At 49.5% G+C, this 20619-nt stretch overlaps 1 protein-coding gene across 6 annotated transcripts in view; it reads left to right on the top strand.

Annotated features, from left to right (window-relative positions):
- Positions 1-381: 381 nt before the first annotated feature.
- The window catches only part of ZNF385A (zinc finger protein 385A), a 29259-nt gene continuing 9021 nt past the window's right edge, over positions 382-20619 (top strand). For 2 of the 6 annotated variants that reach the window (XM_020966155.2, XM_078145614.1), the window contains exons 1-3: positions 383-474; positions 9170-9306; positions 19076-19186. In XM_020966155.2, coding sequence (XP_020821814.1) covers positions 465-474; positions 9170-9306; positions 19076-19186 — 258 coding nt within the window. In that variant the 5' untranslated portion in view covers positions 383-464. Of the gene's footprint in view, positions 475-7135; positions 7207-8682; positions 9037-9169; positions 9307-19075; positions 19187-20619 lie in introns of those variants that run through there. The other 4 variants (XM_078145619.1, XM_078145630.1, XM_078145615.1 and 1 more) reach the window with 4 other exon arrangements.

Raw genomic sequence — 20619 nt, 5'->3', positions numbered from 1 at the left:
CTGGCCTTATTCCGCACCTCCCCAGGTATTCTAATCCCCAGGCCCAGACCTCTTTTTATGAACCGTGCATCCCATCCCCCAGACTCAGATCTTCCCTCCTCCCATCCAGATTTCCTGCCACCCAGATTTAGGGTTCACGAAAGAAACAGAGAGAAAACCTGAGAGACAGAGCGAGACTGAAAAATAGTCTGAGAAAGAGACAGTCGCCTGGAGAGATGGATGTGGAGCACTGGAGCCCCCTCCCACATAGCACCTCCTCCTCGGTCGGCCTCCCACGTCCCGGACCCCTCCCCCTCCTCCCTTTCCTCCCTCCCTTCCTCACCTGCTCTCAGTCCCAGCCCCGCCCCCGCTCCGCCCCAGCCCAGCCACTAGCTCCTCCCCTGGCTCCTCCTCCCCCCCCCAACCCCGCCAGATCGGCCCCCGGGACGGAGCCGCGCGGAGCCCCGAACGCCTGGGTCCCCAGCATGATCCTCGGTGAGTGGCCTCCGTAGCTCCAGTCTCCGGACCCCTGGGTGTCCCCTCTGGATCTCCGTTCCCCCCGATCCTGGGCTTCGCGGTGACAGCAGTCTCCTGTCAGAGCCTGGCTCCCCCTCCCCCCACATCTGGCTCCACATCTGTGACCCCTCGCAAGAGTCCCCTTTTTACCTACCATTCACTACTAGAGGAGATGGGGGTAGGGGAGAACGAGACTCCTATAATGAGTGTGCTGCATATTCATGAGACTCATGAATATTCTATTAAGGCAGTCAGGGATTGAGGAGGGGGATTGTTTGGGGGCTTGGGGGGGCGTAAGAGAACTGCACTTCCTCTACCACCTCTCCAACCCACATCCATACCCGCCTGAGCCAAAGTAGAGGGGGAAAGGAGGAGTCTGGGAACAAGGGTAAATTAAGGGAGATTAAAAGGGGGGGTTGGGGGGGTAGTACAGTTTGGACCTAATGGAGACAGGGCAGAGTAGGGAAAGGAGGAAATTGGATTGGAGTTGAGAAAATCGAGTCTGGGGAGACTATGGGTATAGTAAGGAAAGAGGGACTGGGGTGGGGGGGGGAACAGGGAGTAAGAGTAATGAGCCTGGGGCCTGGGTGCTGCGGGGAGGATGGGGCAGGGTTTGGAGGGCTGGGAAAGGGGTCACCAGGGCTTGGAGGGTTTTGTGGGGTAGGGCTGTAGGGAATGGGAGGAGGGGTGGGGAACTGCCTATCCCAAAGGCCTGGGCGGCTCGGATCCTGCCTCTGCTCCTGTCTCAGCAACCGTCCTGGTCCTACAGGCTGGAACCTGCCCCACTCACTCCTAGTTCCATGAGCTGGGAACCTGTACCTTCCCACCCCCCTTCGCCTCCTCCTCCTCCTCTTCTTCTTCCTACAGTGCTGCCCAGGGCTGGATGAATCCTGGCTTTTAGGGGGAGTAGGTAGAGGGAAGGGGGAGGGGACTCTGTCTGGCCTCTGACAGCCCCATAGCCAACAACATCCCCATCCCTGGTGACCTACATCGAAAGGAGCCCTGGGAATGGGGGTGGGGTGGGAGCCTGGCTCAGTCTTGGTCCTCCTCTTTATTTCTCTTTCTGACTTTGTTTTACTCTGTTGCCTTCCTCTAAATTCCCGAAGGCCCTGCTCTGACCTCTGATCTCACCCTGACCAGGCTGGTTTCTGATCCTCCCCCATTTAGGGAGACATACCCCCCCCCCCTCCCCAGCCACCTGTAACTCTCACTCCCTAACCTACCCCCTACCTTGACGACACCTGGACTCTTTGCTCCGGGCCTAACAGCTGCCCTCCTCTCTAGCGGTAACCTTGCCTCTTCCTTTTTTCCTCCCTGGCTCTTTTTTTTTCTTCTTTCTTGCTTCCTATCCTGTCTTTCTCTTCCTCTAACCTGCTCTATTTCTCTTTCCTTTTATTCCTCTTGTTCTCCTGCCTACATCTCTCCCTTGTCTCTCCCCCTCTATCATTTTCCTCTTCCATTTCTCTCTCATGATCCATCATCTCCCTTTCCTTTTCTGTCTCCCATATCTCTCTCCATTTCTCACCTTGTCTCTCCTTTCCTCTTCTCTGTGGACTCCATTAGTGGAGGAAGAAGGGACTGTCATAGTCAGCAGACCTCAAATTCCTCATCCTCTTAGGAGTACCCCTTTCCTCAAAGCTCAGGCCTCCTGCCCAGAGGCTCAGCATTCCTCAGGCCTATGTGACCCCACACACCGTTGGCTACTCTGGGAGCCCAGGGACTCAGTGACAACAAAATTCAGGTCCAAGATAAATTTTCCTAATGCCCAACAGAGCCTAGGGAGAGATACCTGGGCTCAAGAATGGCATAAAACCTGGGGCAGTAGCTTGGGTCCAGATATCCTCAGAGCTCCCTTTCCTCACATCTCTCAGGAAGACACCATAATAACCCCTTACCCTGTGCCAAACATAACAACAGTGGGAAAAAGAGGGAGGGAAGAGGAGTAGTGGGGTGAGGCTGCCACACCTGCAGGGAAGAAAAGGAGAGAGAGAAAGGAAGAAGGAAAACCCTAAAGCCTGGGCTTTAGGCTCTGTAATCTAAAGCCTATATTCTGGGCCCTAGATTCCGGGTTAGTTTGGTTTTGTTTTGTTCTGAGAGAGCTAGAGATTCGAGGTCTGGGGTCCAGATCTGTTTCTAACTCTAATCTACAAATTAAAATCTTTGACAGCTCTTGAGTTCTAATTCGCTGACGGAAGGAGTCCAGAGGCCCCTCTGCTATTCACTGTTTAGCCTGATTCCCCCCTCCCTTCAGAGGACTCTAAAACTGGTGGCCATCCCTCCAGCCTCCCCATCTCCCTGTCCCCAGGCTGTGTGTGTGTGTGTGTGTGTGTGTGTGTGTGTGTGTGTTGTGTGTGTGTGTGTGTAGCAGGGAGGGGGAAGGGGAGCTGTTATTACAGATGATGGTTTAAATAGTTGCTCATAATCACCCCCCTATCCCTTTCATCTTTGACTTCAAAGCATTTTCTAGCTCTTAATCTGTCTCCTTCCTGGAAAAGGGAAACTGAGGAAAAGAAGAGGTCCCTCTGGAACTCAGACAAAGAAAGAATGACCCAAGAATTTACTGCTTCCCCCACCCCACCCCTTCCCACACAATTCTTTGGTAGGAATAAGAAAACTTGGGGAAAGAGAGCAGAAACAGGAAATGGGTTCAAATCCCCTAGGACCTGCATCCTAGACCTGGGCCCCCACATTTACCTCACCTATTGCCAAGTCTCCTAGATGGTAACTGTCCCCTTAGGGGTCTTCCTCCTTAGGTCTCCAAGGCTACTAGGAGCTACCCCCACCAAACTCACTGCTCTTCCTCTTTTAAAGTCTCTTTCTTCCTTCCAGGCCCAATTCAGCTGATATTTCTTCCATGAAGTCTTTCTTGAACTGATTCTCTGACTCTTCTCCCCTTGCCCCTGCCCTCCCTTCAATAAAATTGATTTCTTCTTCCTCAAATTTATCTTAACCCTTTTCACATTTCCCCTTAGTTCTTGGTTATTTGTGTCCATGGCTTTCCCCACTATCAGAGTATAAACACCTTGATGCCAATTTTTTTTTTAATCCTCAGGACCTGGCAGACCGATTTTATATACAGTAGGCTCTATGAATATTTGTTGAACTGACTAGAGTGCTATCCTTGCCCAAAGCCTTTGACCTCAACCTCAACCTTTACCTTCACTCTGCAACCTGACTCTGTCCTGTGCTCCTTCTGAGACCCTAACTCCAATGTTCCAATCTCAATATTTCCTCTGCTTCTCCCTGGTTTGGGCTCCACCCCCACCCTTAAAATTAACCTCTCAGTTCCTTCTCTCTGATCCTAATCTCATCTTGAATGCTACTCTAACCTGAGCATGACCCTACCCTAATTCCCTCTCTATTCCTATTCTCTCTCTGGCTCCTAATGCTAACTCATTTTGGTGTCCACATGGCCACTAGGTTTTTCCTCTTTCCTACCCCTCCCCACCCAAGACTGCATCAACCCACCTTTTCTCAGTTGGAATGAATGGGCTTGACCCAGAACTGGGGTATCTGTCTAAGAGATGAGGGAAAATGTTGAGGGATAGGGCCTGAGTAACTGGATCTAGAAATTCCTGAGTTCCTAGGTGAGAGGGGCTAAGGGGTGGGTTTCAACAAGAACAAACAGATCCCTGAGGATCAGACTCAAGATGAAGATGGGATGAGGAGGGCCAAATGAATCTTGAAGCTAGAGGTAGAAATGAAACTAAATTAAAATGTAGGAGTAAGGCTGGGGATGAAGACAGACATCTAAAAAGTTCTGAGATTACCTCCAGGTATTGACTATTGAGATTAAGTTTTTACAAGCTCTAGTTGTTTAGGTTGTGTCTGACTTCATGGGTCCATTTGGAGTTTTCTTGGCAAAGGTACTGGAATGGTTTGCCATTTCCTTCTCCAGCTCATTTTCCAGATGAGGAAACTGAGGCAAACAGGGTTAAATGAGTTGCCCAGGGTCACACAGCTATTAAGTGTCTGAGGCCAGATTTGAACTCAGGAAAATGAGACTTCCTGACTCCAGACCCAGCTCTCTACCAGTGCACCACCTAGCTACCTCTTCAAAAAGGGCAGGGCTCTCTCCCCGAGGGCAATTACTCTAATGAGCGTCTCTTCCTTGCCTCAGCCTTGATCTAGTCCCTCCCTTTAGCAGCAAAACCTCTTCCATTTACAAAAACTCAAACCTTCCTCTCAACCACCCAGCTGGACACCAGGACGCCTGGGTTGCCTACCTAATTTCCTGCCTTTTCACTCAAACTGATCTAATCCAATCAAATCCAATTTGATTCAACAAACATTAAACTCTTACTAGGTGGGACACCTTCCTCAAAATCAATCCTGGATTTGCTACCTCCCTTCTCCCAGTGTCCTCATGAAAAAGAGAAGCAGTCCTCCGTCCCCAGGAAAGCGGGTCTCTCATTTCCCCCACCCCCAACCAAACCTGGGGGTCCTGGTTGGAGCAGGCTCAGAAGAGAAAGTCCTGGAGTGGTAGAAAGAATACTGGTTTTAGAGCAATAGGACCTGGCTCTGAATCCCAGTTTTACCACTAGTGCCTTGGGCACTTAGCCTCCCAGGAACTCAGTTTCTCCATTTATAAACTGAGGGAGTGGACCTAGATTCTAGAGGTGATCTCACAGGCCCCCTCCAACTCTATTATCTAAAGGGAGGCATCTCAGAGAATGGGGCCAAGCATCCCTGCCCCACCCCTCTTTATTTAGAATAGCTCCTGTTTCTATAACATGGCCAGTCCAGTGCTTTCTTCACAAATCCTGGTCAAGAGGGAGCCTAGGTATTATTATTCCCTCTCTTTACAGATGAAGAAACTGCAGCTCGCAGAGGTTAAATGACAATTATTAGATAATCCCACAGCTTGTATCAGAGGCCAGGTCTCATGACTTCAAGTCCAAATGCTCCTTCCACAATGTTTTTCTCTCTCTGTCTTTATTCACCCCCTAACTCCCCCTTCCCTTGTCCCCATCCCACACAAACACATCATGGCATGAGTGCAGTCTGGTAAAAAAAAAAAAAAAAAGGGGGGGTGTGAAATGCTGTTGGATAGGTAGGGCTCCTTCTCCCCTCCTTGGGAAAGCACTGGGCACTCAAACATTCAGAAAGCATCCCCTTCCTTTCTCCGCAAGATTGGCTGGAGAACTCAAAAGCTCAGGGTTCAAGCCCCTGCTGTGAGGGGAGTGGTGTGGATGTGGGTGCAGGTTTTCAGCTCTTCCGGCCTTGTTCTGAGCCTCCCATTCTAGGGATGGGGGTGGGGGTAGGGGTGGGAGGGGGAATAACTGAGAGGACTTCATTCAAGTTCTGGAAGTCAGGGCAATGGGCACAGTGGCTAAGAGGCAGCCTCTAGTGTCCGTGTGTGTTGAGAGGGAGGAGTAGAAGTGATAGCTCCCAGCCATCTGTGGTGGGCAGAGGGTGGAGAGGGAGGGTGCTGGGGGCTCTGGGAGAGCTCGGGTTTCTAGCACCATTCCCTGCTGCCGCTCTGGGCTCATTAATGCTGCCCAGGCCTGGTGTACCAAGGGATAAGGGGGAGGGGGAGGGCGTGAGAGCACAAAATAGGCGGAGGAAGTGACCAAAGTGCCCCCATGTCTTAACCTCTCATTTTCTCTCTCAGTCTTCCTCTGTCACCATTTCTCTGGTCTCTGTCAATCTCTTTCCCTGTATCCATTCCCAATTATTTCATTTAAAAATTATTGTTATTTATTTTAAGCATTTAAAAATATTTTGAGTTCCAAATTCTCTCCCTCTCCCCAACCCTTCCTCCAGCCACTGAGCATTCCCATCCCTTTCTTTTTTTTTCTCCTCTCTTCAGATCTGAGGTAGCCGAGGGCATAGAACCCAAGTGTTCCGATCCCCAGCGGCTAATCTAGAGAACTCAGAGGTCCCAAGCCATCCACTTTCAGCCTGGCCCCAAGCCTGACCCCAGCCTCTAGTAGCTCCCTGTTCCCCCTGCACCTCTGAGATGGAGCACCAGGACTCAGGCATTCTGGCCAAACAGTCCTAGCTCAGAGAGGAGGAGATGCCCCGGGACTCCAGGGACGAACTCCCCCTACCCTGAGCTGTGCCTGAGTCCTCCCCCACCCCCTCCCTCTCTCCTCTGCTTCCCCTAATCCCTGCTCCCCCGCCCTCCCCTCTGCCCCACTTTTCCAGGATCCTGATTGGCTGATTCTCTTGGCCAGGCTTGGGGGGGTGGGGGGGATAGGAGAGGGAGGGTGTCAGGGGCAGGACCCAGGAAAAGGGAATTTGTCAGGCCTAGAGCCCGGGGGTGGGGTGGGGGGCTGGGGCCAGTGCCCTAGGGCAGTGGGCAGGAGTTCTACCAGGTATAAGAAAAAAGAGAAGCCTGGAAGAGGGAGGAAAGGAGGAGTTTAAAAAAGACCCAGGCGACCCTTTCCTCCTGTGAAAGAGAGAAGGGACAGGAGCCAAGCCCTCAATCTCTCGATTCTACATTTGTTCCTGGGAAAAGGCAGGTGGGGGTGGTCAGTGAGCCGGTAAATGCCCTGCAGCTCCCCCAGGTCAGATGGAGGCCCTGCAGATCTCCCCAGCATAGCTGCCTTGGTGGGCCTCAGTCGGGAATCTTTGGGCTGGGGTGGAGGGGCAAGGTTTGGGAGGGCTGGGATTTTCATTTCCTCCTTTGGTTCAGACTTAGGCATTCCCCATTCTGATTGCCCTGAACATGCTTCCTCCTTCAAAAGAGAAGCAGGAGATGCCTGGGTGAGAGAGAACGCAAATGGGATTGGGGGAAGGGAGGGAGGCAGGGGGAGGGGGGAGGACCCAGGTGTTACTGACATACCCTTCTCTGAACCTTATCTTCCTGATTTTGTAGATTTGAGAGTAACTAATCAGTAGTTAAGCTTTGTAATGAGGGAAGGGGGAGAGGAACAAGCATTTATTAAGTGTCTACCACATGCTAGACACTGTGCTAAGTGCTTTATAAATACTATCTCATTTGAACCTCACACCAACCCTGGCAGGGGAGTGCTATTATTATCCCCATTTTACAGTTGAGGGAACTGAGGCAGACAGAGATTATGTGACTTGCCCAGGATCCCATGGCTAGTAAAAGTCAAAGACTGAATTTGAACTCACGTCTTCCTGACTCTAGGCCCAGGGATCTATCTATCCACTGTGCCACCTAGACATTACTTAAGTGCTCTTCTGGGCTACTGAGGGATTCTGCCCCTCTTCTCCCCCCCCCAAATCTGAGCTTCTAGTTCTCCTTTGGATCAGCTTGCTGAATCAGAGCCATCTCTCTCCCTAATTAGTTTTCTTAATAGAAGTACAAAATGAGAGAGAGGATATTTCTGCCTTCTGCCTAGTCAGATCCAACCTTCCTTTTCAAGTGGGAAGGATGCTAAGATCATAGAATTTTGGGATGGAAGGGAACTTAGAGGTCCTTGAGTCCAAGGCCTTGATTTTATAACTGAGGAAACAGAGGCCTCCGAAGGTAAAATGACTTGCCTAAGGACACAGTGGCCGAAATGAGCAGAACAAGGATTCGAACTCTAGACCACTGATTCCAAATCAGTGCCCTTTCCCATCACACATGGACTATTGCGTTCCGTTCTGTGATGTTCTTAGAAAGGATATATTGCTAAGTTAGAGACTGTTTAAGGGGCTCAAAACCATGCCACAAGGAGGCCGTTAGGGAAAAGGTGTTAGACTAGCTCTTCTTGGGTCCAGAAGGCAAAATGCGGAGGAATAAGCAGAAGGTGCATCGAATCAGACTTCAGCTGCATAGAAGGAAACACTTCCCAACAATTAGAGCTCTCCCAAAGTGAGAAGGACTGAGTCACCTCTCCCTCCCCCTTCGTATCCCCATATAGCCCATCCCTCCTCCCTTTCACTGGAGGAAAGGGTCACCTGGGCTAGGACCTTCTTTCATTTCTCCTTTCTTCCCTCTTCCAGGCTTCTTCTCCCTTCTCTTATACCTGGTGGGGATTTATGCCCACTGCCCCCCCCCAGGACCCCAAGCCTGACAAATTTCCTTTTCCTGGGTCCTGCCCCTGACACCCTCCCTCTCCTGTCCTCTCATCTCCCCCCTCTCCAAGCCCGGCCAAGAGAATCAGCCAATCAGGATCCTGGAAAAGTGGGGCAGAGGGGAGGGGCTGCCTTGGGATGCAGTGAGTTTCTCATGATGGGAGGTCCTGGAGTAGAAGCTTGGAATGACCACTTGTCAGGATATTGTAACTAGGATTCATGATTTGAGTGGGGGTTGAACTAGATGACCTTGGAGGTTCCTTCCAACTGTGAGAGTCCATGACTTTTCTTCCTCTGGGGTGCTAAGGGCTTAGGATCCTCAGGGAGGAGGAAAAGTTCCAGATTCCTGGAGGTTAGAGCTGGGGATAAGAGACATGTCAGTCCCATGCTTACCAAACACAGAGGTTTCTTTCTGGGTCTGAAAAGTGCTTAGAGATCTTGGGGGATGGGAGAGATCTGGAGAAGGGAGAAGTGAAACCAGCCCTGGGGGGAAAGAAAGAGTTGCACCCTCCCTCTTTCCGTCATCATATATAGCACACTTATAGCTGAAGCCCCATGGAATGTGTATGGAGGGGTGGGGGTGGGGGGGTGGATGAACAGGACAGACCAGGTGGCTGCAGTTGGGGAGAGCAGAGTCCACAACTGCCACCACTCAACCTCCCCCCTCCCCCTATAACCTACCTTCTCCCTGCTACAGGAAGCCTGAGCCGAGCGGGGCCCCTCCCTCTGCTTCACCCGCCCCCCATCATGCAGCCCCCCCTCGACCTCAAGCAGATCTTGCCCTTCCCAATGGAGCCAGCCCCTGCCCTGAGCCTCTTCAGCAACTTCGGCACGGTAAGGAAGGCCCTGCGCCCTCTCTCAAACCCTCACCCCACCCCACTCACCCCTTAGTCCCCACCTCTAACCCCCTTCTCTTTCTTCAAACTCCACCTCTTCCTCTCCCCTTACCTCCCACCTCCCACTCTTGCCAGCCCTCAGACCCCACCCCTTCTCCTTAGATTCTAATCCCCACGTCTCCCCCTCAAGCTTCATTCACACTCTCTCCTTAGACCAAGGCATACTTTCCCCTCAATTTCAATTCAGTGTTACTTTCATTAAAGACCTACTTAATAAAGTTACAAAAAATAAATGATAGTATCTCTAGCCTAAAGCAGTTTAAAACTTAGTGCTGAAATGTGACACCCCCACTTAATTCCCCAGACCTCATTCCCCACTCTCTCCTTCAGAGTCCACCATATTTTCTTCCTTCACTGCCCATCTCTCCTCAGGTCTCCTTTCTGTATTAAAAATAGTCATTCCCATTTCTCTACCACTGTAAGGTCTACGGAATGCTTTCCTCACAACTCTGAGAGGAAGGTATCACTGTCACCATTTAACAGATGGGAAAACAGATTTAAGAAGGTTAAGTAATTTGCCCATAAGCACAGAGCTAGTATACATGTAGGACTTAGGGTTTGAATTCAGTTCTCTAGATTTAAAATCCAGTACTATTACTACCATTTGAAGCTTCCAGGGGCAGCTAGGTGGCGAAGTGGATAGAGCACCGCCCTGAAGTCAGGAGTACCTGAGTTCAAATCCAGCCTCAGACCAAACATTTGACACATACTAGCTGTGTGACCCTAGCCAAGTCACTTAACCCCAATAGCCTAAAAAAAGAAAAAGAAAAAAAAAGAAGCTTCCAATTGTACCCAGCCCAGTGCTGGGCACTGGGAAGGATATAAAGAATTATAAGAGAAGGGAAGGGAAGAAGCATTTATGTAAAGCTTACTATGTGCCAGGCTCTGTGCTAACTACTTTTTTTTTTAAACAAATATCTCATTTGACCCTTTTGATTTGAGATATAATAGGTCTTGCCCTCAAAAGTTTATAATCTAGTAAAAGAGATATAGTTAATTTAAATGAAACACCAGCATGTAATTAAGAGCAAACAGTATTCAATTGCCTGCCAAATTTTGTGATACAGAGTATAAATCCTGAAAAAGTTCAAAGGAAAGAGGAAATCATGAGCAGGCAGAGAAGACTTCCTAGAGGAGGAAGGCTTTCAAAGAATGGCTGGGTTACTATTGGTTCAGGAGGTGGGAGATGAGATTCTTGGTTGGATACCACTAGGATTGGACAGCCTCTGCGAGCCCTCCCAACACTGAGATTCTTAAAAAGCTTAATGCTGGTACCAACCATATTACAGGAAACAGTTACATAGAAACTATAATTTAAATGGGTGACCAGACTACAAGGGGAGGTTTTGCATTTTTACATTTTTTACATTGGTGTCTGGTTATGTAATGCCCAGGGAGAACTTTAATTAGCTTGAAACCACCCTAAGACTTTTGTGACCCTCTGTACAATCCCAGTTCATATGTTTCTCTGGATCTTCACTTCCTGCTCTGTAAAATGAAAGAGTTGAATTAGACGATGTTCAAGGGCCCTTCTGGTTCTAAACTCCAAGATGCTGTAAGGGTTGAAATGTCCAGCATGGCTGCTGTGGCCTGAAATTCCCACCCACAGAGTGGCCAGTGTGTTAAACCAGTGATACTCAACCCCAATACCTTGTGACACTTGAAAGTAAAGACCCACATGTTACAGAATTCTCTTTGTTACTTTACTAATCCTATAAGTGGACAAAGAGATCTGGGTTCAAAACCCTAGCACTTACCAGCTGTGTTACCAATGAGAAATTACTTAACCTCTATCTCTGAGCTCTTTTTCTAATCTGCAAAATGAGGGTGAAACTGTTTGTTGTGCACTTTGTAACCCTTAATGGGTTAGAAATGTGAGTTGCATGATGTCTAGGTAGCTTGGCTAGAGTTCAGGACTGAATTATAATTAGCTGGGTGACCAGGGGCAAGTCACTTAATTAACCACAAAGCCTCAGAAAACTCTAAGACTATAAGTATACACACACACACACACACACACACACATACACACACACACACATATATGTATATGTATGATATTTACATCATGGAAACGGGTTCAAATTCCCTGACTGCTGACCCTGTATGACCCTAGCCAAGTCACTTAACCTTTGTATGCCTCAGGCAATTCTCCCAGCTTTATTATTAAGATCTACATTTGTGTATTCCTGAAGGAGTTCCTATATCTCAAGTTCTCTATCTGGATGAAACCACAGACTGTGTATTTGTGTATTAAAGCTGGTGAAGGCTACTGTAGAAGGAGTTTACTTATATATTTATCTTTGTACGTGTCAGCTAGAGGCCACTTAAATTAATGGGCCTGGAGTCAGGAACATCTGAGTTCAAACCCTGACTCAATTTACTAGTTGTGGGGTCCTAAGCAAGTCATTTAATCTGTCTGCCTCAGTTTTCTCAGCTGTAAAATGGGGATAAATAATAGCACCTACCTCCCAGTGTTGTTGCTGTGAAGACCATTGGTAAAGTGCTTAGGCGCTTAATAAATACTCCTCAACCCCTTGAGGGTAGTGCTATGTTTTATTTTATCTTTGTATCATCATCCCCTAGAATGCTGCATTGCACAGACAGAGTTCATACTTCATAAGAGTTAAATTGTTCAAGTGATAGGGAGGGAAGTGTCCAAGATGACTGATTACTGGTCTCCATCTTGAATTAAACAATGGAGGTGGCAATAATAGAAATAAGGGAATTGGGAAGTAGGTACGGGGTGGGGGGTGGGGTGAGGGGAGAGATGATGTGCTTAGTTTCAGGCACACCGAGTTTGGGGCATTGGAAAGACATGGAAATTAAAAGGACCCAGAAGACCATTCGAGGTTCAGGACTGAGGACAGTACTACAGAGGCTGTGTGATGTCTTCACTCTGAAGTCAAAAGACCACGAGTCCTTTAGCTAGGAGATCATGCAGACCAAACCATTCATTTTACAGATTAAGATACTAGGTCCAACAGAGCCAAGATTTCTTTTTTAAAAAATTACCACACAATTATCATTCATGTATTTTGTTTTTAACTCCTCTCCATTTCCAAATCTTTCTCTTTCTCCTCCCATCCTTAGAGAGCTACCTCTTTCTTATCACAAGGAATAAAAATGAAATAAAAAAGAAAGAAAAGCATCTCAGAGAAGCTAGGTGGCACGTGGATAGACCACCAGCCCTGAAGTCAGGAGGGCTTGAGTTCAAATCCAGCCTTAGACCAAACACTTGACACTTACTAGCTGTGTGACCCTGGGCAAGTCACTTAGCCCCAACTGCCTTAAAAAAAAAAAAGAAAAAAAAAAGAAAAGCATCTCAGCAGAACTGACCAATGTATTAATTAAGTTAGACAGTACTGTGTATACAATATTCGGTACCCATAGTCCCCACCTGTGCAAAGAAGGGAGCCAGGATTCAAACCCAGGTCCTCAGACAGCAGATCCTCTGCTTTTCTCACTATTTCATAAGTCAGAAGAGCTAGCTATTATCCTAGAACCAGTCACAAATGTCTAATGGAATAAACAAGAGATCTGGAGCCAGGAAAGACCTAAGTACAAATCTGTGCTCTAAAGCTCCATAGTTCTGTGACTCTGGGCAAATCATTTAACATTTCTGAGCCTCAGTTTTGCATCTGTAAAATGGGAAAAAGGATACAAGCACTATCTACTCTGTAGAAATATTGTAAAAAAAAAAGTTATATAAACCAGAGGCATCAAGCATGTAGCCTGTCATGACACTGCTGAGTGGCCTGAACCAGATTAAAATGTAATTGGAAAATATAAATAAAAATACAATAAAATATAGATAATATATTTTAAAACCAAGTCAATAGGGGCATTAGTGTCCCCCAATTCTATTTGAGTTTGACACCATTGGTGTAAACTTTTAAACTTATGGACATATGAATTATTATTGATTTAAACTGCATAGTTAATGCCTGGAACATAGAGTGGGAGCCTTCCAGAGCAGGTCACTTAACAGGAGATGGAAATAGGAAAAAAGAGCCAGCTGAGAGGAAACAGAGGAGAAGCTGAGGGGTGGGGGTGGATGGGTGGTGGAGGCAACACCAGAAGAGAGGAGGGTCAAAGAAGACAAGGAGGAGAGGGTTTCAGGAAGGAGGGTATTGTCAGCAGTATCAGATGCCCCAGAGAAGTCAGGGATGATTGCAGGAGGGGGGGAGGAGTGGGAGGGGGTGTCGCTGCACGGAGATGAAAGATCAGTGGCTTTAACAGTAGGGATTTTCCTACTCTTTTCTCTCAGCTCCTCCTCAGTAGTAGTCAGCTCTTGAGTAGAATACACCAGTGTTGGGTTAGAGATGAAAGGCACCTTAGGCCTTTCACAAAACACAGTGGCTACTGCAGGGGGACCCAGGATGGTCAGTTATGTTAACCTACCATAAATTTGCTGTTCATGAAAAATTTGAGGCAGAAAAGAAGTCATAATTTGAGAGGCAAAGCTTTTTGGAGAATCCCTTGTACCTTGTGAATGTGCTATAAATTTCCATTGATGAAAGGGATCAGGAAAGATCATTTTACAGATCAGGAAACAGAGACTTACAGAGAGGAAGTGACTTGCCAGGTCACTGACACATAAGGAGGTCACACAATTTATTATTTATTAAACACCTACTATGTGCCAGACGTACCTTGGTGTAGTAAATACAGAACAGACTTTGAAACCAGGAAGACCCGGGTTCAAATCCTTCCTCGGAGGCTTACTCGTCCGTATGACCCTGGGCAAGAGCACTTAACCTCCTAGTTCTCTGGACAGCTCTAAGACTAACTTCTGCAGAGAAGGGGTTGACCTGCATTGATAAAAGGAGTTTCTTCACCTGGGAGATCTCTAAACCAGGTTCAGTCCCTATGCTTATCTATCCTATGTGCTTGGTGTTGAGGATCCAAAGATAAAAATGTAACAGTCCTTGCCCTCAAGGAGCTTACCTTCACAGGTAAATAAGTTGCACAGCTGGAGTCTGCTTCCGGTTCTTCTGACCCCCAAATCCAATTAACTTTCCGCTACAACAGCAGTCTGGAGACCCTTTCAGGGGGTCCATGTGATGAGGTCACAGCCATTTTCATGACAATGCTAAGACATCTTAATTTCTAATATAATCAGTAGATAGAACCCACATAAACAAAACCTCTTTGAAGGATACTCAACAGTTTTTAAATAATTGTAAGACCAAAGAGTTTGTGAAGTGCCGCACCGCACTGTCTGCTCATTTTCCCTGACCGACTCACCGCAGTTTTCCCTGTACACCTGACGGAGAACCTTGTGCTGACACCCCTTGCCTAACTCCATGCCCTTCCCAAAGACTAGCTATCTTCCAACTCCTAACCTTGCTTTTCCTCTGTCCCAGCTTTAAGAGGTGATGAAATGAGATCCAAAAATACAGGTTAGAGAGACTCTATGATAGAGTTAGGGGGGAGGGGGGAGGGGTGGGATGGGCGGGGTGCAGGTCTGGAGATGTGCGTTGGGGGAGGGAAAGAGGTCTTAGGTGATCTGAGGTTACCCTCTGTTGGTTCTGTCTCCCTCCAACACCCCACTCCCCTCCTGTCCCCTGCCACAAGTGGCCGCCAGAGGGCAGCGCCTGCACAGATCCAGAAGCTTGGTTGGGTCTTCAGCCTGGCTGCTGACCCAGCCAGGAGAGGGGAGCCCTAGCCTGTTCTGTGTCTTCTGCGGCGTGGCTCCCCCAGTTCTACCCGACATGGGGTGGCTCGGGGAGGGGCAGGGGACCTGGATACCTGAGTTCCGTTTCCATCTTCCTCGCCTACAGGTGAAGGATGGTGCGCTCCTCTTTTGTGCCTCAGTTTCCTCCAGTTTAACCGGGGAGAGCAAAGGGACCCCCAAAGGGAAGCCGCGACTTACGTCCCCGCCCCAAAAGAGAGTCAGGGCAGGACAATGGATGGGGAGGATGATCATGGTGAGGAATGAAGGGCAAGGTTCGAGCATGAGAAACAGGGACGTCAGAGGGGAGTGCAGTGCAAGGAGGATGGACGCCAGAGATCAGACGGAGAAGGGTCACTGTCGCAGGGCGCGGAGGTGCCTGGATCCGTCCGCCTGCAGTGGACCCCTCTTTGGCTGAGATCTGGGAGGAGAATGAGACCCTGCATCCCCATCCCCTTGTTCGGGGCTTCTGCGGTCCCAGTTCCCGCCCCCGGCCCGGGCCCGCCTTCAGTCCCTCCTCCGAGGCGGGGCTCAGTCCCCGGCCGGTACCGCCTCCCTCTACCCCGGCCGGCCCGGCCGCACAGCCCCAAGCCGCACGGGCAGCGAGCGCCGCGTCCCTGGCCCGGCCCGGCCCCCCTCCGCCCGGGTCCTCCCACCCCGGGCCATGGAGTCGCGGCCCCCGGGGTCCCGCAGGGTAAGCGACCCCGGACCCCCCGCCCCCCTCCGCTCCCCTCGGCTGCCGCAGCCCCCGCCTGCCCCTCCCCTGCAAGCTGCCTCTCCCATCCATTGAACCCTTGGTTCCCCCACAGGCCCCCACAGCCTTGAATCGCTCCCCACCCCCACATCAGATCCCCTGATCCCAAAGAAGCCCGCTCAAACTGCCCCCTCCACACTGAATTCCCTATCAGTCCTCCCAAGATCTCTTTTGGAGCACTCCAGATCTTCAGGCTGCTCCCACCACATCACCAGTTTCTCTACCCTTCTGCAGATTCCCATGCCTTTCAGAGCCCACTGCATCTTCCTTTTCTCACATCCCAGATTCTCATCCCAAACCTGCCCTCTTTGTGCCCTCTGCATCTCCCAGGATTCCTTCCTACCCCTCCAAGTCTCCCACCTGCTTCTCTCAGACAAGCCCCTCACCCATCCTCCCTTATCTCAAATCTGGATGTCCTTCTCCTCCAGGCCCCCGATCTCTGGCCTTCTCTCTTCCCTTCCTGTCTAACCTCTTTTCTGGTCTGTTTGTTTGTTTTTAATTCTGTGGGGGTTTTGGTCTGGGAAAAGGGTGAAGAAATCCTTAGAGGAGCACCTGGCTTTATCAGATAAAAGGCAATAGAAGGGAATGTAATCAAAGCCCCTCTCCTCAATTTCTCTTTCTGGTTTCTCCCTGTTTTCTTCCCTTCCCCCCCCCTACACACATAGCACCTTTCCTGATTTATTCCTCCCTAGCTTCTCAAGAAGACAATCCACTTTGATTTTTAATCTTTGAGAGGATCTAGGGGAATATATTTTGGGAGCCCCCATGGAGAAGGACCCTGTATCTCACAAAGACACCCGGGGTGGGATTGGGCTTTGAAATATTTAGAACTGGGAGCTAGGGCACTGAAGTCCCCCTGACCTTGGCCTGAACCATTCCTTCTCTGTGGATAGAATTGGGCCCAGGCATTCTTAACACCAAGGCTAACATTTATTCCAGTTTCCTAGGAAGGAAGATACCCAGAAGGGAATTGTATGACTTGTGTATCACTCAACCTTCCCTCTCCACCTCCCCCTGACCCCCTGCCCCAATCTGGCATTTACAGAGTTAAGCTAGACCTTTCCCAGAACCTGAGATTAAGATGGGGGAGCTTCTGGAAAGAAGGTTCTGTCACCCTGGAGGGGAGAAAGAGAATTAGACAGGACCAGCTGTGGGTCAAGAAAGGTCAAGGGAGGGTAGCTGGGAAGAGACGAAGAAAGGACAGTGTTGAAATCATTGTCAGTACGGTGGGGTTTTAGCATCTAGGGTAGAAGGCAGGAACCAGTGGGATCATCCTGTTTCCTTCTCTCCCTCTCCATCCCCTCTCCCCCCCAACACACACACACACACACACACACACACACACACACATACACACACACACACCATTCTCTCTGCCCCAGCTCATCCTACTTGGGTTTCTTGGCCCATATTGAGTTTCAGGTTGGGCTGAATCTCCATCCCCCACCCAGAATGTAAAGAAGCAGAGGACTCAGGGGGCCAAGGGGCTGGGTCACACCTGACAGGGGAAGGGAAGGGTTTAGGGTCTCAGGGTAATATGGTTTCAGTTCTGAAGGCCTAAGTCTAGCAAGAGAGTCTGTGTCACTTCTATATTCTCTCTCTCTCTCTCTCTCTTTCTCTCTCTCTCTCTCTCACATACACACACACACACACACACACTCACACATATACGTAAATGCATACACTTACATGAATGCCAAATACACATTATACATATACGCAGATAAACACATATGTAGATTATACAACACAGCCGATCAACCATGAAGCCCTATACACACAGAGATAGATGCAGATAAGCAGCTGACGTATAAAGAGCACATGATACCCATTCACGTCCCACCCATACACAAAGACTCACCACGGCATGCTTAATACATACTCACACACACCCCCTTCCACTGGTTGGCTTTTCTATCAATGTGGGCTTGGTCTTTCAGGGGGGTAGGGAAGGTAGATATTGACACCTGTCAATCAGACATTTATTTTCCTGGGTGAAGCTGAGGCTATTAGCACTACCATTACCAAAACTTGAGGGGAAGGCATTGAGTGGTGGTCACCATCAGTGACCTTTCTCTCCAGTGCTCCCAAAGCCCCTATTCCAGCATTAAATTTCTTCCCTCCTCTTCTGGCACAGTTACTGGAGATGGGTAGGTGGGAGCCAAGCTGCCTGGGTTCTCTCAGATCATCTCCCTGATTTTTCAAACCCAGAGTCTTTCTGGAGAGAGTGAAATCAGGGAAAGGGGAGTTCAGCTGTGGAGCTGAGGATCTTGGAACCCTGAGCTACCCGCCCTCACTTGACCCTTCCATCTGGATGATTATGCTTCAACCCCAGCTTGGCCCCATTCCTATGGGTGGTCCCTGTCACCACCCATTCCTCCCCATCCCCAGCTGCATTCCAGGCCTGCCACTCCCAGGCCCCCTATAGAAGAGAGGGGCTAGAAATGGGGGCAGTGAGGAGAAACTATTGTCCAGTGCTGGGGGTCCCCTGACTCCATCCTTTGGCCTCTCCTGGCCCCCTGTGGCAAAAGAAGTCTTCATAGGAACTCCCATCTCCTCCCCTTCCCATGTGGGCTCTTGGCAGGCAGCTGAAGAGACATCTGCTGGCCCATCTCTCCCAGGGTAGGGAGAGATGCTTTTCAAATCCTGACCAGCTCAACAGCCCAGGCCCTGGGGGCCCTGCTGCTCAGGGAGAGAGATGGCTCCCAAGATCCCTAACTTTCTTCCTTTAGCCAGAGGGAACTCTGAGGAGGAGCTGGGGCTCCTGGCTTTTCCCACCCAACCCAGTCCCTTTGCTGAATTCCAGCCACAGCTACATTTTAGAAGTTTCTCTGGTTACCAAGTGTATCCTTGAAACTAGAAAGCCTCAGATGGGGTCATTGGTAATTTATTTTGCCATTCTATTACCATGTATCCAAGGCCCCCAAGGCATTCCCTGTCTAGAGCAGGGTCCAGAGTGAGATGAGACTGGGGAGAAGGATCTTACTGGGTTCACTTAGGTTCAGTGGGAACTGGTCTGCAAGTTCACTAGCCATGGCTGATGGCAGAAAGGATGAGATGAGGGGCTGGGAATGACAAGGTTGGGGATGTTGGGGTTGGGAATAATAGGGCTAAAAGTAGGAGAGGGCACTGAAATTGGGAGTCCTGAGGTCAAACCTAGTTGGGGGGGCTGGAAATTGTAGTATGGAGATACTGAAAGAAGAGATCCCTTTTTGGCCTTTGGAGACTGGCGCAGTTTGCTAGGGTCCGTGACTCATCCCCTGACTCTGTCCTCAGATGGATCCCGTGCAGAAGGCTGTGCTGTCCCACACCTTTGGGGGACCTCTACTCAAGACCAAGCGGCCAATCATTTCCTGTAACGTCTGTCAGATCCGATTTAATTCCCAGGTGAGGGGCCCAAATCAGCTAAAGGGAGAAAGATAGGCAGGAGCTGAGGGGACATTAGGGTGATAAGGATGGAGGCTGGTGGGACATTGGTGGGAGAGCAGAGGGGTCTGGAAGGACAGTGGGGGGATCTTGGGACAAGAGAAGTGGGAGCTGAGGGGACACTGGAGGAAAGGAGGGGACTGGGAGGACACTGAAAAGAGAGGGACAAGGATCGCTTTACATTGGACAAGAAGTTGACAGTACACCTTTGATACACAAATGACTGTGCCAATTAACTTGCATTATTTCTTGGTCCTGGAAAGCCTGTAGGCAAACCTCTTAGGCCTTCTTCAGGCAAGATGGCCCTTCCAAAGATCACCCCTCAGTACCCCCTAGCTATAATCTTCATGCAAAGCTGAGACAGTCCTTGACCTGGGGAATTTCCTGAATAGGAGAGATTAGGTTTGAGAAAAGGAGGAGTCATGTGGTGTAAAGGCAGGGGGATAGCCAGGATGACCCTTCCAGAGGTGACTGGGTCTTCCTGTCTGATAACAAGGAGAGTCTGACCTCTGATTGACTTCCCTATGTTACTTCCTTTTCTCTTTCCTCCACTCCCCACCTCTCCCCACCACCTCTTCAAACCCAGTAATACATAACATGCACACGCACATACACACACACACACACACACACACACACACACACATACATATACCACCCTCCCCAAGGACCCAGAAAGAGCTACCCAGATGTCTGATCTGCCCTGACAATCTCCTTTCTGAGTTTCTGCTATGTGGGGCAGAAAAGGGATTTTTGTAGGATCTAAGTGCTTTGAGATCTTTTAGGGGAAAAACAGCAAAATTTCATTCTACTGAATATCTGAACAGTGGATATTAAGAAAGAATGTTTCGTTTCTGTCTGTCTTTCTTCTCTTCTTCTGTCTTCATGCTGCTGGGCTTTGTCTTCTTATCACCAGTCTGCTCTCTCCTCCCCACCCCTTACATTCCTACTTCTATCCCAGGGACCTTGTGGCTCCTGGGATCTTGTTCACCCAGCAGGAGGTTGCTGTATTGGGGGAGGGGAGGAAGATAGAGGGAATGGCAGAGAAAGTCCACGGTGTGGGTGGTTCACTCACTCAGAGCCGGGTGCAGGACCTAGGCATCCAATTCCCCTGAACCCCTTGCCCTGGTCACCAGTGGTATGGGGAGATCTAGGCAGTGGGGAAACAACTCCCCTTTCCCCTCCTTGCCTTCTCTACCTCGCCCTCACCCTCCCACCCCCTACTGTGGATTCTGTTTTGACAGCTGTCTCTGTTTCTGTATCTGTCTTTTCAGCTAGAGCTAGAAAGCTGATCCACAGGGCCTATGGCCAGGGTCCTCCAGGGTCTGTGCCATGGAGACCTCAGGGGAAACAAAACCCAGGGCAATTGGGACAGGGACCCAGGCATATATGCC

Source organism: Phascolarctos cinereus, unplaced genomic scaffold, assembly GCF_003287225.1.
Source record: "Phascolarctos cinereus isolate Bilbo 61053 unplaced genomic scaffold, phaCin_HiC Scaffold_1;HRSCAF=81, whole genome shotgun sequence".
In the NCBI taxonomy this organism is placed as follows: domain Eukaryota; kingdom Metazoa; phylum Chordata; class Mammalia; order Diprotodontia; family Phascolarctidae; genus Phascolarctos; species Phascolarctos cinereus.
Note: the sequence above shows the minus strand (reverse complement) of the source record. Positions and strands in the feature narration are given on the sequence as shown.